The sequence below is a fragment of the Phragmites australis genome, chromosome 11 (genome assembly GCF_958298935.1).
Source record: "Phragmites australis chromosome 11, lpPhrAust1.1, whole genome shotgun sequence".
Classification (NCBI taxonomy): domain Eukaryota; kingdom Viridiplantae; phylum Streptophyta; class Magnoliopsida; order Poales; family Poaceae; genus Phragmites; species Phragmites australis.
Genome location: NC_084931.1, coordinates 31,375,752 through 31,388,675, shown reverse-complemented (window position 1 = coordinate 31,388,675; position 12,924 = coordinate 31,375,752). Strand labels below are relative to the sequence as shown.

The window sequence follows — 12,924 nt, the reverse complement described above, 5'->3', positions numbered from 1 at the left end:
CATCACTTTGTTCACCTAGAAAATCGTCCGGCACCAAGCACTCCGCTTAGCCCCGATAATTTTACCGTTGACCGCCAAGTTGCATCCATCACTTGCACACCACAAGATAAGCAAACACATATCTCAACTCTTATTCTAGTTAGTCAATTATCAATATGCTCAAATAAAATCCTAAATCAATTCAAATCACATCAAACCTCATGCAAAACCGAAGATCATGAAATCAAATAAATACCAATATCAATCACTCATCACAAGTAAAATAAGGTACATTTTAACTTATTTTCTTAGTATAAAATACAGAAAAAAAAGCTCATCGGATAAAAAAATGACATAAAGAAGTCATGTGGGAGATATCTAGCAAAACAAAGAGGAGCACCACTTTAATTCCTGGAACACTTGGGCGAGCTGGGGATCAGAGAGTTGGGCTGGGTCGGATCCTCGGCCGACATGATGACCCCCTGGATCTGCCCCTGCCCTGACGCGCGCAAGCACAACATCGTGTCGCCGGCCCCGCTCTCAAGCGTGAGCACCAGGCCCCTCCCTGCTCCCCACCGCCGTCGATTCTGAACAATGTGGCCACCAACCACAACAGCAGCTGATGCCGTGGGAGTTGGGACGCTGCGTGGCAGACCGGTTCGCGGATCGTATCAATCATTCGTTTCGATCCAAGCAGATCCTCAACTCACGAACTTGCCCCTGCAGTTCTGCGGACGAGCGCTCTTCCGCAGCGTGGATCCCTTTTCATATCGTGCACGTTGTTATCAACCAAAGACGAGACGCCAAACCAAACATGCAATCATGACAAAGCAAAAAAAAAAAAAAAAAGCCCCGCGCAATGGCAAAGTACGCTCCCCCCAAAAAGGAAAAGTGACAGTACGCCCAGATGAGGACACGAATCCATCCACTGCATCATCACTCACATCATCATCGTTTTTTAACCAAAAGAGGCTCCGAAGATGAGTACAAACCCAATCGGTCTCAGTGGTCGCTCACCTGTGACGTCGCGGGGGCAGCCGCTGCTTTCGTGCTGCCCCGGCCGGATCGATTCCACAAGGACCACGCGTCAAAAGAGGAGTAGCTTACATAACCAAGCAATCCAAATTCAAATTGTGAATGGCGACGAGGAAGGTCAACTTCTTGATTGGACAAGAACTCGCCTCCCGCGCCGATACCCAGGTTGGACAGTTTAGAACATTTCAGGAAATGATGGCGGTAAACAAAGAAATCAATAGAGAGCTTCCACTTCAGGAAATGCAACTGCTAGGAGCCTGACGGTGCGCCTTTCCCGTAGCCGAGCTCTGAAATCTCCCAGCTTGTTGCTGGGGCTACCTCCTTGTGCAACCGAGTGTATTGCTGAACACGGATACGGTAATGGCTCACAACTTGGCAAACACTGTGATCAAAGCATGATAGCTTGAAGATGGATTGTGCAGTCAGATTACCTCCATCTTTGTCAGCAGTTCATTTGCAGTTGGTGCAGAAACAAATATTTGCCTACAATCAGGATTAATGAAACCCTCCGTCGCGCCTTTGTCAAACAGTGCAAGCAGCGGATCGTAGTAACCATCGACATTCAACAACCCAACCTGTAAGAGACCTTAATTTGTTTGGAAAGAACTTGTTGCTGATTTGTAATATACTAATTATCTATCAATGTACTTACTGGTTTGTCATGAATTCCAAGTTGGGACCATGTTATCATTTCTAACAACTCCTCCATTGTTCCATATCCCCCTGATAGAAATTGGTAATCAAGTTCTATTGAATTATCAGTGTGATTGATGATGGTAGCAGGAAATCATCAAACATCTGGCACCTGGAAGAGCGATGAACGCTTCGGATTGTCGAGCCATCTCAGCTTTCCTCTCATGCATGTCAGCTACAACCTTCACTTCTCCCACACTTTCACCTGATATCTGTCAAAAGAGACCGATGTGCAAATGCCAATATTAAGTTACATACAACTTCTCTGGGAAAAAGAGAGAGAGCATAAATTGGACAGTATTTTGACATCCAAATCCCCATCCTCTGAGCATATAAGCAACGCAATGGTGAAATCTGGATTTTTGAATACTTGGGAACATAATTCAAGTTCACATCAGACCACTTCATTTGACAACGTCTATTTGGCAAGTGGACAATATCAAATTCAGACAGCAGTTAAATCTAGATTTCCAAATTGTTATACCTAACTCTCTAACAAGACAGGAGCCAAATTGCTAAAAATCCTAGTCCTAGCTTGACCACTTCTTTATGATGAAGGACAATTGGTTGCCTTCATTACCAAAGGAAAAGAATTTTAAAAGGCGACCAAGCGGTACTACAAAGAAAGAACAGAAAGCTCAACAGTCATTATTGAGTCCTTTCTTAGCTAAAGCTGAATTGTAGAATGTGACATGCTTAAATTTGATCCAAACACTACTCGGATCGACGCACAACATTGCATACTACCCTACGTTATACTAACCAAAGGCTTGATTATCTGAACAACACTCTTCTAATCTGAAAGGCTATACCATGAACAGAAGTCGGAGTAAGGAAACTACATACCTCAATAGCCATGAGCGCTTTAGGAATCACACTGTGAACAAAGCAAACAAAACACCAACTACTACATGAGACAGATTGTTCAAAACGGACTCAGCTGCCGCTGCAGAGAAAAAAAAAAGACAGTGGAATTGCAAGCGCAGAAGCTACCCAAGGACAAGGCAGCCGCCGTCGTGAACCGTCTGCGCAATCACGCCCATCAGCCCGATGCTGCCGCCGCCGTAGACCAAATTGATGCCCCTCCTCACCTACAACAAGGGAACAGCACACGGCGTTCACCGCCACCTAACAAGAATCCAGAAAAAAAAAAACCAAGAAAACGACGGTGGCAGGCCAGCCCGCGCACCCCGGCTCGCCAAGCCGTTTCTTGGCGCGCCCGGCGTGGCGAGCTCCCTGCCATGTACGTACTCACCAGCTCGTGGCCAAGCTCGAGCGCGGCGTCCCCGAACACCTTGCGTCGGCCGGCGCTGCTGCCGCAGAAAACGCAGATCGTACGGAACCTGCTCGGCGCGGCCGCCGCTCCGTCGCCCATGTCGATCCTCCTTTCTTGGTTCTGCTCCGGTGGTGTCGCCTGGTGCTAGCTCGGTGGTGTCGTGTTTGGCTTCGCGTGCGTTATCTCCAGCCTCTCCCCGCAGAGCTCCCCAAGTGATGGCGGCATTAAGGCCAGTGATGTAACCGATCGTTCCCTTTTAATCCCGGTGGGTCAAACACCCAAAACCGCACCTCGCTTCGTCCGCCGCTGTCATTTTCGCGGTCACCATACCTGGCGGGCCCTCCGGAAAGCCCGTAACTCTGACTTGTCCTGCTCACCGTCCCCCAGAATCTTTGCCCTGCCCCGTCTCCACTGAATGCCTGCCTCTCGACGACGGCATGCATGGCGCTGGCACTGTTCCGCGCATCTGGACCATCCACTCGTGCCTTCTTGGGTTGCCGAAACGGTGGCATCTCGACCGTCGTGGCCCAGCCCCAAGGTTGCTGAAAGCCTGAAACGATGGCATCGTGTAATCGCTCAGATGATTGCCAAGAAGAGCTGCTCCCATGGAGGATTGCCGTCAGGAAGGCAACACTAACGGTAACTGATAACACGGAGTTTCCCAAACATGGATGTGGTTACTGTTTTCGGTTTCGGCATGTAGCTTTCGCCTTTCCGTCGCCTGTGCACTGGCCGGGAGTGGTACAGCACTACAGCAGCTAGCGGCGCTGTAAAATGCGGACCGGATTAATATAGACTGCACTTTAGTCAAACAAATGTAATTAAACAAGTCAAGGACGATCGCTATAACAGGTGCCAACCGTGAGTGCTGCAAATGTTTACCCGGCGATTCTGATGAGGGCATCATATATGGGACGGCCAATAAGAACGAACAAAACAATTGTTTGAGCGATTGGACAATCACCGAAAACATGTCATGAGATCTTCAAGGAAGAGGACACGCGATTACTTGTCAAAACAAACAAGATAAACCTCGCGTCATTTTCATCGTCCCAGAATATCATATTCGTCATTGGTAACCCAACATCCAGCACGACTCTAATTAGAACACAAGCTTTTTACAAGTAGACAGCAGGTAGAGATAAATAATTGATTTAACTTTCACATGTCTCCTTTTTGGATGCTAAATACATAATTTATCAAAAGAAGCAAATTAGGAATTGAACATCGATTGGATGTGTAAAACTAACACTAAACCAGGAAGATTGGAAGAAATATATATGGTGCAGATTAGTTTGTCCCAAGATCAAGGAGCCAGGATTACTCATCATTCTCCTTGTCCAAGCTTCTTGTCATGCTCCGACCTTTCAAGGACATGCTGTTCGATCTCTTTGAGGTCACTGAAATTTCCGAGCCAGCGTTGCTTTGGGTGTCTATTGAAGAGAGTGCCATCCTTCGCATGTCGCCAGATCGTTGTCGCTGAATTTGGAATGACCCTCTGTGACTGCTGCAACCATTCAACCTTGCTTTGGCAGACTTGGTCAGGTTCATGTAGTTTGGTCCTCCAACATCACCACAGTCTGATCTTGCTTCTGATGCCAAGATGTTGGCAGCAGATGCCAGATTCAAAGAGGATGTGGACTGAGAGCTCTCGTCGCACACGAAGTCAGAACAAGCTGCTGACAGCACTGAAGGAGGCTTTGCTGCAACCCTGGTTGTAACATTGTTTCTTCTGATTTTAACTGAGCTAGCATCAGGAAGCTTGGAGACAGCCGAGTTCAGCTCCTCACGGTTCTTTGCAAACTGCGAGTCGGTCTGATTTCGCTCCATAAGCTTGGTCTCCCAAGGTTTTGTTGCCATCCATCCTTCTAAATAACTCAAGTTGTGATTGCACCTATTAGGCTCATGGCTTCTAACACAGCTAGCAGGAGAGCTTGGTTTTCCGCTGTGTTTTGAACCCCGAGGCTGAAAGGAATATGATCAATATGTAATATGAAACTAAGGCATGAGTCTAGAAAGAAAGAGCATGAGTCTATAACATGCTATATTACTGCTCCTAGTATTGCTAGAGCATGAGTCTAGAAAGAAAGATATAGGTACAACAAATACCTGGTGAGAAAGAGCATATGCAATTGCCCTTTCTCTCTTTGCTGCACCATCATGCTTCGTGAGTAACTTTGATCTTACTTCATCAACAGAACCTTGATGGTCACACCATTGCTCCTGCAATATGTCAAATGTCAAGAAATCTTTGCAACATCACATTGCTTCTCTAATGAAAACAACCAAGCATCTGTGCTACTCATCTAATCAGCGAAAATTCAGAGAAACAGCATACTGTAGTGTTAACTCATTCTCTTTTATTTATGCACAACTGTAGTCTGAACATAAAACTTGGGTTGGCAATACCTAATTGTAAAAGGCATTATTTGTGTTATCACCACAGCTTTTCTTACCTAACAGCACCACTACAAATATTGATTCAAACACACATTGTCCATATCAGTGATAGAGCAAGTAACAATCTTAATGGATTCAATCATTAGTAAAAATAAAGGAAGCTTAATTGTCCTTATCAGTCTTACTGATATAAGTCCCTTTCAAACAAAAGCAACCTACCATATCTACTCTTTCTGCATGATGAAATCAATGTGAAACACCAACGCGAAAAGCTTTCAAATAGTCAAAATATTAAACAGACACAATCGGAACTAAAAATTAAATTTTTACTGCTTTCCCAACTTCCAAACGACCTCTGAATTCGATGGTTAACTCCGGGGCCTAAAATTCAAAGAGTGTGATTGTTTTGCTTCGGAACATCAATTTCAAATTAAAGTTAGCCAGAAGCTTATATATATTAAAAATCTGAGCAGGAGAGATCAGGGAATTGAACCCCATAGTCCATGTGACAATGTTACCTATGGAACTAAAGGTCCATATGACATTTTAACAATACTCTAAACCAAATTCAAATAAACTTGTCAGAAATTGGGTAATTGCATCAAATTTGCCAGAATGTCTGGTGATACTCAGCTTTCGGCTTAATACTCGACACACAGGGGAAGTTCTAAGGCAACCTAACCGCTAATCAACAACAATTTTTGGTGTGACATTGCATATTCCAATTCTAAAAAGCAGAAAAGCACATAATATCGTGTTCCGTATACCTCAGCGCCGTTGGTAGAACTGGCACGGTCGTTGCGCGCGGCGAGCGCGTCCTCGGAGCCGCGGCCGTCGGCAGAGGAGCGCGCCCGCCGCTCACGCGCGCGTTCCTGCACCCGCAGCAGCGCGTGCATGCACTTGACCGTGACGGCCAGCTGCCTCCGCACGAGCCGGCCGCGCACCAGCGCCTGCAGCCTCACGATGCCCCTCAGCGCCTTCAACGCCCGCCTCGCCTGCACACGTGCGCCGCGACACGAGAACACACATCAAGAGCCAACACATCACATCGAAGTGGTAGTACCAAACGGAGCAGGAATTCGGGCACTACCAAGAGTGCGCGGAAGGCAGTCTGGATGCGGACGGCGGCCCACTCCTTCCTGATAAGGTGGAAGTCCCTGGGCCGCGCGCGGACCACGGCCGCGACCACAGAGCTGAACGCGTCGGCTGACACCGACGACGCCTCGGACGCCGGCGCCCCGGCCCTGGACGCGGATGTCGAGCTCCGAAACAGCCGGCTCCACTTGCGCCCCTTGCTCCCCGCCTTGTCCACCGACGGCGCCTTCTGGCCCACCAGCGACTTGATCCACTTCCCCGACGCCCCCATTGACAAACCCACAATGCAACTGCCTGTTCCTCGCTCGACAGAACCTTCCGCTTGGCTGTGTTGGGTAATGGGACTGGGAGAGGAAGGCGACGCGACAAGATGGGAGGAGCAGCAATCAGTGAAGTAGTGGGGGTAGTGGAGGAGATAGCCGTTGTCCTTTTCGGCCACGACGGGACGTGGAGGAAGCCGTTCGTCGTTCGTGGGGATTCAAATTTTGAACGGCGGCGAGGAGCAACCGGCAAAGGTGGCGGCCGTGCTCACACTGACGTGTGGGCCGTGAAACTATAGGGCCCACGTGTCATGGTTCAGGTCAAGGGACGGAGACTGGAGTTGTGGTGTGACTTGTGAGGGAGAACGGCGGCCTTGGCGGTTCACGGGCTCGCTGGCCTTCCGCGCGTTGGGCTTCGGGAAAGGAGATGGCTTTCTGGGAACATGGGCCCGCGATGCCAGATGCTGCCCGTGTAGGTCCACCGGGAGATGGGCCCACACGTCAGGGAGTTGGATGCCGTGATGTTGGCCTAGGATCTGTGAGGAACTCGCGGTGGCCTCGTGAGTTCCTGTGCGATGTGCCGACGACGGGGCTGACACGATACGACGACGACGGAGCTGACCCGACGCACCTGAACTTGACGCCAAGCTAAGCTTTTCGAGATTGACGTGTGGCAAGCTACTCCCTCCGTTTTCATATACTCTTGACCATTTTATTAATGTTACCTCTTAAATAAGAGAATATATTTTTTAATATTTATATATGTTTTGCTCTCTATAATTTTTTATATCTCATAGAGAAAAGAGATGTGTTAAGATGAGATATGCCCATACTACAAATACTAGCTATTGAGAATGTTCTTCCTGTAACTCCAAGGATATTAGGAAACTAATATTTATCCAACAAGATAATACTCACCCTCGTATTGATCATGTTGATCCTTTATTTTGTGAAGCAACACGACAAGAAGGATTCAATATTCAACTGATTTGTCAACCGCCAAATTCGTCAGACTCCAATATCCTTGATTTGGGTTTTTTTTCTTTGCTATTCGCTCCATCCAATATAAGAAGGCTACTAGAACGGTACTGAACAGGCATTCCAAGAGTATTCACCAATATTTTAAATAGGATGTTCTCAACATTACAGCTTGTCATGATAGAGGTGATGAAAATAGGAGGCGGCAATAATTATAAGATCCCATATGTCAACAAAGCTTCTAACTCAGATGGAGTGTGATCTCAATTTGGTTCAGGAGATATGTAGGCAAATTGATGGATGAAATGGAATTGCTTCTGTTCATCTCTGTTAAGACTGAGAAATGTCTGTTGGTTCATGTGAAGTTGAGATATCTATATTTTGCTTAAGGATGTTCCTTGTACTGTTGTTGGAATATTCGTATGCAAGTCTTTTTTATCCATATAGATATGTATAGAGAAGCCCTTTGCCGACATAAATATGTGTGGAGAAGTCTTTAGTCCATGTAAACAAGTACTCTACAGTTCTCTGTATAGAGAAAGTATTTTGGTCAATATAGTCTTCTGTATAGAAAATTGGTCTGATCTCCTTGCATTTGGAAAACTGACATCTATCTGAGAGTATCAAAATATATAGATATCACTATACTTCTATTACAACATCCAAGAAAACTCGGAGATAAGAGTAACCTTTTGTCATCAATGCTATTTTTCCATGCAATTTTGGCACTTTAGCCTTGATTACATGCAGCTTGACAAAAGCACACTGTATAGACATTTTGCCAAACACATCGGCTGCACACATGAGCAGGAATGAAGAAATACACATCAGCGTCACACGTCCATGTCTGCTCGGCCTTGGTGACGATGGCAACTCCCAGCCGTTGTCAAAATGCGCCGAGCTCGGCCTCACTGCTTCATGGCGCAAATGAGCATCTGTTGTGTGGGAGAAAAATCTAAGAAATACAGTATGGTGAGTAAACGTAGCAACATGGGTTTGGTCCCTAGAAATATTTTGAAGGGCTCTTCTTAGCAGCAAACAAAACAGAAGTGAAAATCGACCAGGGTCCGTAGCTGTACTTGGTTTGGAGGATGGAGGGGTAAAATTGAAAAGTTTGTATTGAAAAACGTGCAGTAATAAGTATTCGTAAATAAATATTTTGATCAAAGATGTCCCATATTTGAAAACAAGGGGTAGTTTCATACAAAACAGATCGCCTACCGTGGCAGTGAGCCAGCAACTGCACGTGTTGCAGCCATTCATTGGAGTTCGACGTCTTTGTACCACTGTTTTCCTAACGAGAGTATGCTTGGCAGAGGTCTTAAATCAGCTTTTAGAGTTGTCACGTTTGGTTTTAAAAAAAAACAACCAGATGTATTTTATATGTATGTCAGAATCTATTTTAATATATATATGGTGATATCATCAGTGATAAATAGTTATATATCAAACAAAATAACTTTATTAAAACAAATACCAGAGTTTTTAAACCGCAACAAAAGAACAAGAGGAAACTCTGACGAAGGCTTCAGAGCACACCACAGGTAATCGACTGGGGCAATGCGAACTAGGACGTTCCGTCTTCATTGCAGTCTTCAGCTTCCTTGATCTTCGTGTAGCCTTCTCAAACTGAACATCATTTATTATTAAAAATAGCAAGTGTGAGTACATATCATACTCCGCAAGTGTAGGAAAGTATAACATTAGGGTTTAAGTCAAGAAAAGGTTAGGCACTGGTTTACTGCTGTTAGAGCAAGAGTTCGTCTTGCTCCAGTAAGTACGACGAGAGTTTCTTCTAAAAAGGAGACTCAAACTTGGAGACGAAGTTTGAGAGGAAGTAACACCACGAATATATTGATGATAGAAAAATGTATCACTCTGGGAGGAGTATCACAGCGTTCGCTGTGATGCTTGTTCTTTTCTCGCTATGTTTGTCCCTTGCATAGAGGAACATGGCCTCCTATTTATAGGGTCATGTGTAGCTTGGTGTATAAGTTATCATAATGTATAAATATCCGGGATTTGATCAAATTACTGGGTTTTATCCCGAATAACTACCTTATATCCTATCGGGGAGATAAATATTCACCGTGGTAATTGTCGTGGTGTCTACCCCCATGAAGGGGGCGAACTGGTTGCCGATTGCGGCCCGGCACTGCGCTGTCAGGGATGTCAGGATAGCCTTCATCACGCCGGGATGTTAGAGCGGCGTCCATCAGCTTAGGCCTTTAATGCCGGTCACTTTCTTGCAGACAAAGCACGACTGGTGCTCCCCTTCCGACAGATCTTTCCTAAAACCTGCTGACTCATCCCGCTGCCTTTGGGAAGGCGGCCCAATCAGCGCGAGGCGGGGGCCTCGGAAGCATAGAACCGGGAGGTGAAGGATTTGGGAAGCAGGACCCCGGAGGGCCGGGGTTTCGGGAGGCCGAAGTTTCGGAGGACCGAGGCTTCGGGAGATTGTGTTTTGGGAGGCTTCGGGAGGTCGAGCAGGTGGAGCCAAGGGAAGGCTTCGTAGGTACAAAGGGGTACCGTGAAAAGATCTAATGACATCAGAGATAGACCTTTTAACAAAGGGTTCAGAGATCAAGGCTCCAGAGGAACCTGGATGGTGATCCTCAACCATTATCCTCAGGATGGTTTCTTTTCCCCCCAACAACCGCACTAAGCAACCTTAACCTATAACTCCCAAAATCAAACATCATATTTACTAAGTGTGAAGACACAACTTAAACAAGAGGAACAGTTTGTCAGATTTCATCCGACTACCAACTCACGAGATATTCCATATCCAGCTACCATAACTCACCAGTAATCCTTACCTAGTTACCCGACCATCCTTACCAGAACCCTGATCCTAACTAATCAAGAAGAAGTTCAAGTCGCTCTTGATCGTGAGCACGACCGATTGATTAGTTTTATACTCTGCAAAGTTTGCACACTTTACTCACGAGTCGTGATTTCCGTTTTGCTTCACACTTCCGGGGTGTAGAGTCAGAATCTCACTACAAGGCCTTTACAAAGCGACTTCAAATCCATATGCACCCACTAAGATTTCACCGCTAACAGGAATTCCATCCACTGCAGAAGCCCTCTCTTGTGCCACTCAACTGTCCACTGGTGCGTATAGAGTAAAGATACATTTAATTAATTAGCCAAGCCGTACCTATATAAGCCTCGTGGTTGCGTTGTTCAGCTGGGTTGCAGGCTTCAAGAATCGGTCCTTAGGACCCCACACAGGAACAAACACATTCCCATCATAAGACACAACACATGCGCTTTCATGCACCATCCGCATACTAACCATCATGTTAGGATCCCTATTTCATGTTGCTACGCAAAATTACCATACCCGATTAATGTTGCATAATCGTTAGTCAAGTTTAACTTCTAACCCAACTAGAACAACGACTAGCATATCTACCATTTTCTTCCCATGACTCATCAACGACGACAAGAATAATCAAACAAAAACTAGTAAACCCTATTCATAAGTTTCCAATTTAGATAAGCATGCAATGAAGGATAAATAATTAACATAAATTCCTAAAAATAGGCGCAAGATGTTCAAAAACACTTGCCTTCTCTGAAGTGCGGCTCAGTGTTGTCAAAATCTTGATCTTGAATATTCTCGAACGGCTTTGAGACAGGATTGTCTACACGCGGAGAGAACAACACACTAAGAGCAAGCGCAAAATGAAGCTAACGCAACAAACAAACGTGAAGGTGGGCATGATTACGATTTTTGAAAGATTTGAGTGCAAGAATCGCCCAAATCGAAGCAATGACACGAAAGCTACGGTCAAATGAATTTTTAAATGGCTAAAAAAATATTTTTCTGAAATTAAATCTAATATTTAAAAGTCCTAAAACATTTATTTAAATTTTTTCAGAATTATTTTATAGCATAAAACTAATTAAAATAATTTTATAAAATTTATTTACATTTTTCTAGAATTAAAATTAATTTACAGGGTTTGGTCTTACGGTTTAAGTAGAGGCACCAACGAGCAACGACTTGTAAGGTGAATTCGACTCGGACTCGGAGTTTGCAATTGCATGGTTCTTGATAGCCATGCATGTTCCGATTCCGATTATGTAACTCCTCTATTATTTACGCGATCATGTCGCTTGCGTCCACTCTCAGAATGGCTAATTTTGCAAAGTCCTCGTTCCAGTTATCCGGCTACGTAAAGGTTAGGTGGAATCAATTGCTGGATACATCACGTATATCATCTATGCTTTCGTTTGAAGCGAAGAAAAGATCGGCCTTGACACGTTATCGTGGCTGTGAAAGCGACCATCGTGAGAAGAAAAAAAGATCGTGGTTTAGCGAGAGCTTACACACGTCTTAGGTCGCTTGATGGCGTTGCTAGAAATTGTAATCATGTACGCATCCACGCAGCTTGATTCGTTGGCTTATTTAGGGAAGCCGGTAGCACGTGTCGGGTGTGTGCGATTACTTCACGCAGCTTGTAATCAAGTACGCTTGACGGAAAGGGAAAATTTTACCAGTCCTTACACAGAACTATCGAGACTTATTATTTACGTTAAGATTGATGATAGAGAGACTGATAAAATATCAACAGAGAAATAAATATTAGATGAAAGTACTATTAATTCTTACGTGCTCATGAATTATTAAGATCGTTCATATACGTTGAAATTAGTAATAGAAAGATAGGCTCACAAGTAGAGTTGCCTTTCCCACGCTTGACCCATGCCAAATGTGTGTGCAAGGCTGGACGGCTGGTCCATCCATGGGACGTCCTTGTTTTTAGATGGCATCTGATCCATCGTCTGCGCATTAGTTTGTGTTTTGTCGGATCCCAGACAGGTCAACTGCCAAGAGAGCAGGGAGCACTGTGGATTGTGGACCAAGACTCCATATTAATAGTATACTCGTAACATAGTTAGTTGCATTTTCCTTTGCTGATACTAGTATTACTGTGAGAAAATTACATCCAACTGATCAAACAAAGACATTCAGCGATCCCCCTCTTCCAAATAGGTTCATGTTCCATGAACACGATAAGTTTCTACGCATGAAAGGCATTGTTGGGAAATTATCGGTCATCTGGATGAAGACGCGCTATCACGCTGTACGAAGAGGCGTCTGCTGCATCACTAAGTTTTTATCCTATTTGATAGAATTTCATCTACCAGCCTTGTAGGTTAAGATAATCTCAGTTTACTTCGAGCTCTAACAAG

At 45.0% G+C, this 12,924-nt stretch overlaps 2 protein-coding genes across 3 annotated transcripts; both read right to left on the bottom strand.

Annotated features, from left to right (window-relative positions):
* Window positions 1–1,066: 1,066 nt before the first annotated feature.
* LOC133885277 (probable cytokinin riboside 5'-monophosphate phosphoribohydrolase LOGL7) lies at window positions 1,067–3,232 on the bottom strand. Of its 2 annotated transcripts, none has more exons than XM_062324963.1 (7): window positions 2,963–3,232; window positions 2,701–2,798; window positions 2,554–2,611; window positions 1,820–1,919; window positions 1,667–1,737; window positions 1,446–1,589; window positions 1,067–1,356 (listed from the first exon to the last, which is right to left on the bottom strand). In XM_062324963.1, the coding sequence occupies exons 1-7, from the start codon at window positions 3,080–3,082 to the stop codon at window positions 1,264–1,266; spliced, it is 684 nt and encodes a 227-aa protein (XP_062180947.1). In that variant the 5' UTR covers window positions 3,083–3,232; the 3' UTR covers window positions 1,067–1,263. The 2 variants fall into 2 exon arrangements, with proteins under 2 accessions (XP_062180947.1, XP_062180948.1); XM_062324964.1 differs by having other exon boundaries at window positions 2,554–2,584; window positions 2,963–3,231.
* An 838-nt stretch (window positions 3,233–4,070) lies between these two features.
* Window positions 4,071–7,035, bottom strand: LOC133885276 (protein IQ-DOMAIN 6-like). The gene is made up of 4 exons (XM_062324962.1): window positions 6,474–7,035; window positions 6,151–6,378; window positions 5,093–5,206; window positions 4,071–4,948 (listed from the first exon to the last, which is right to left on the bottom strand). Exons 1-4 carry the CDS (start codon window positions 6,747–6,749, stop codon window positions 4,304–4,306), a joined length of 1,263 nt encoding a protein of 420 aa, XP_062180946.1. The 5' UTR covers window positions 6,750–7,035; the 3' UTR covers window positions 4,071–4,303.
* Between the last annotated feature and the right edge of the window lie 5,889 nt (window positions 7,036–12,924).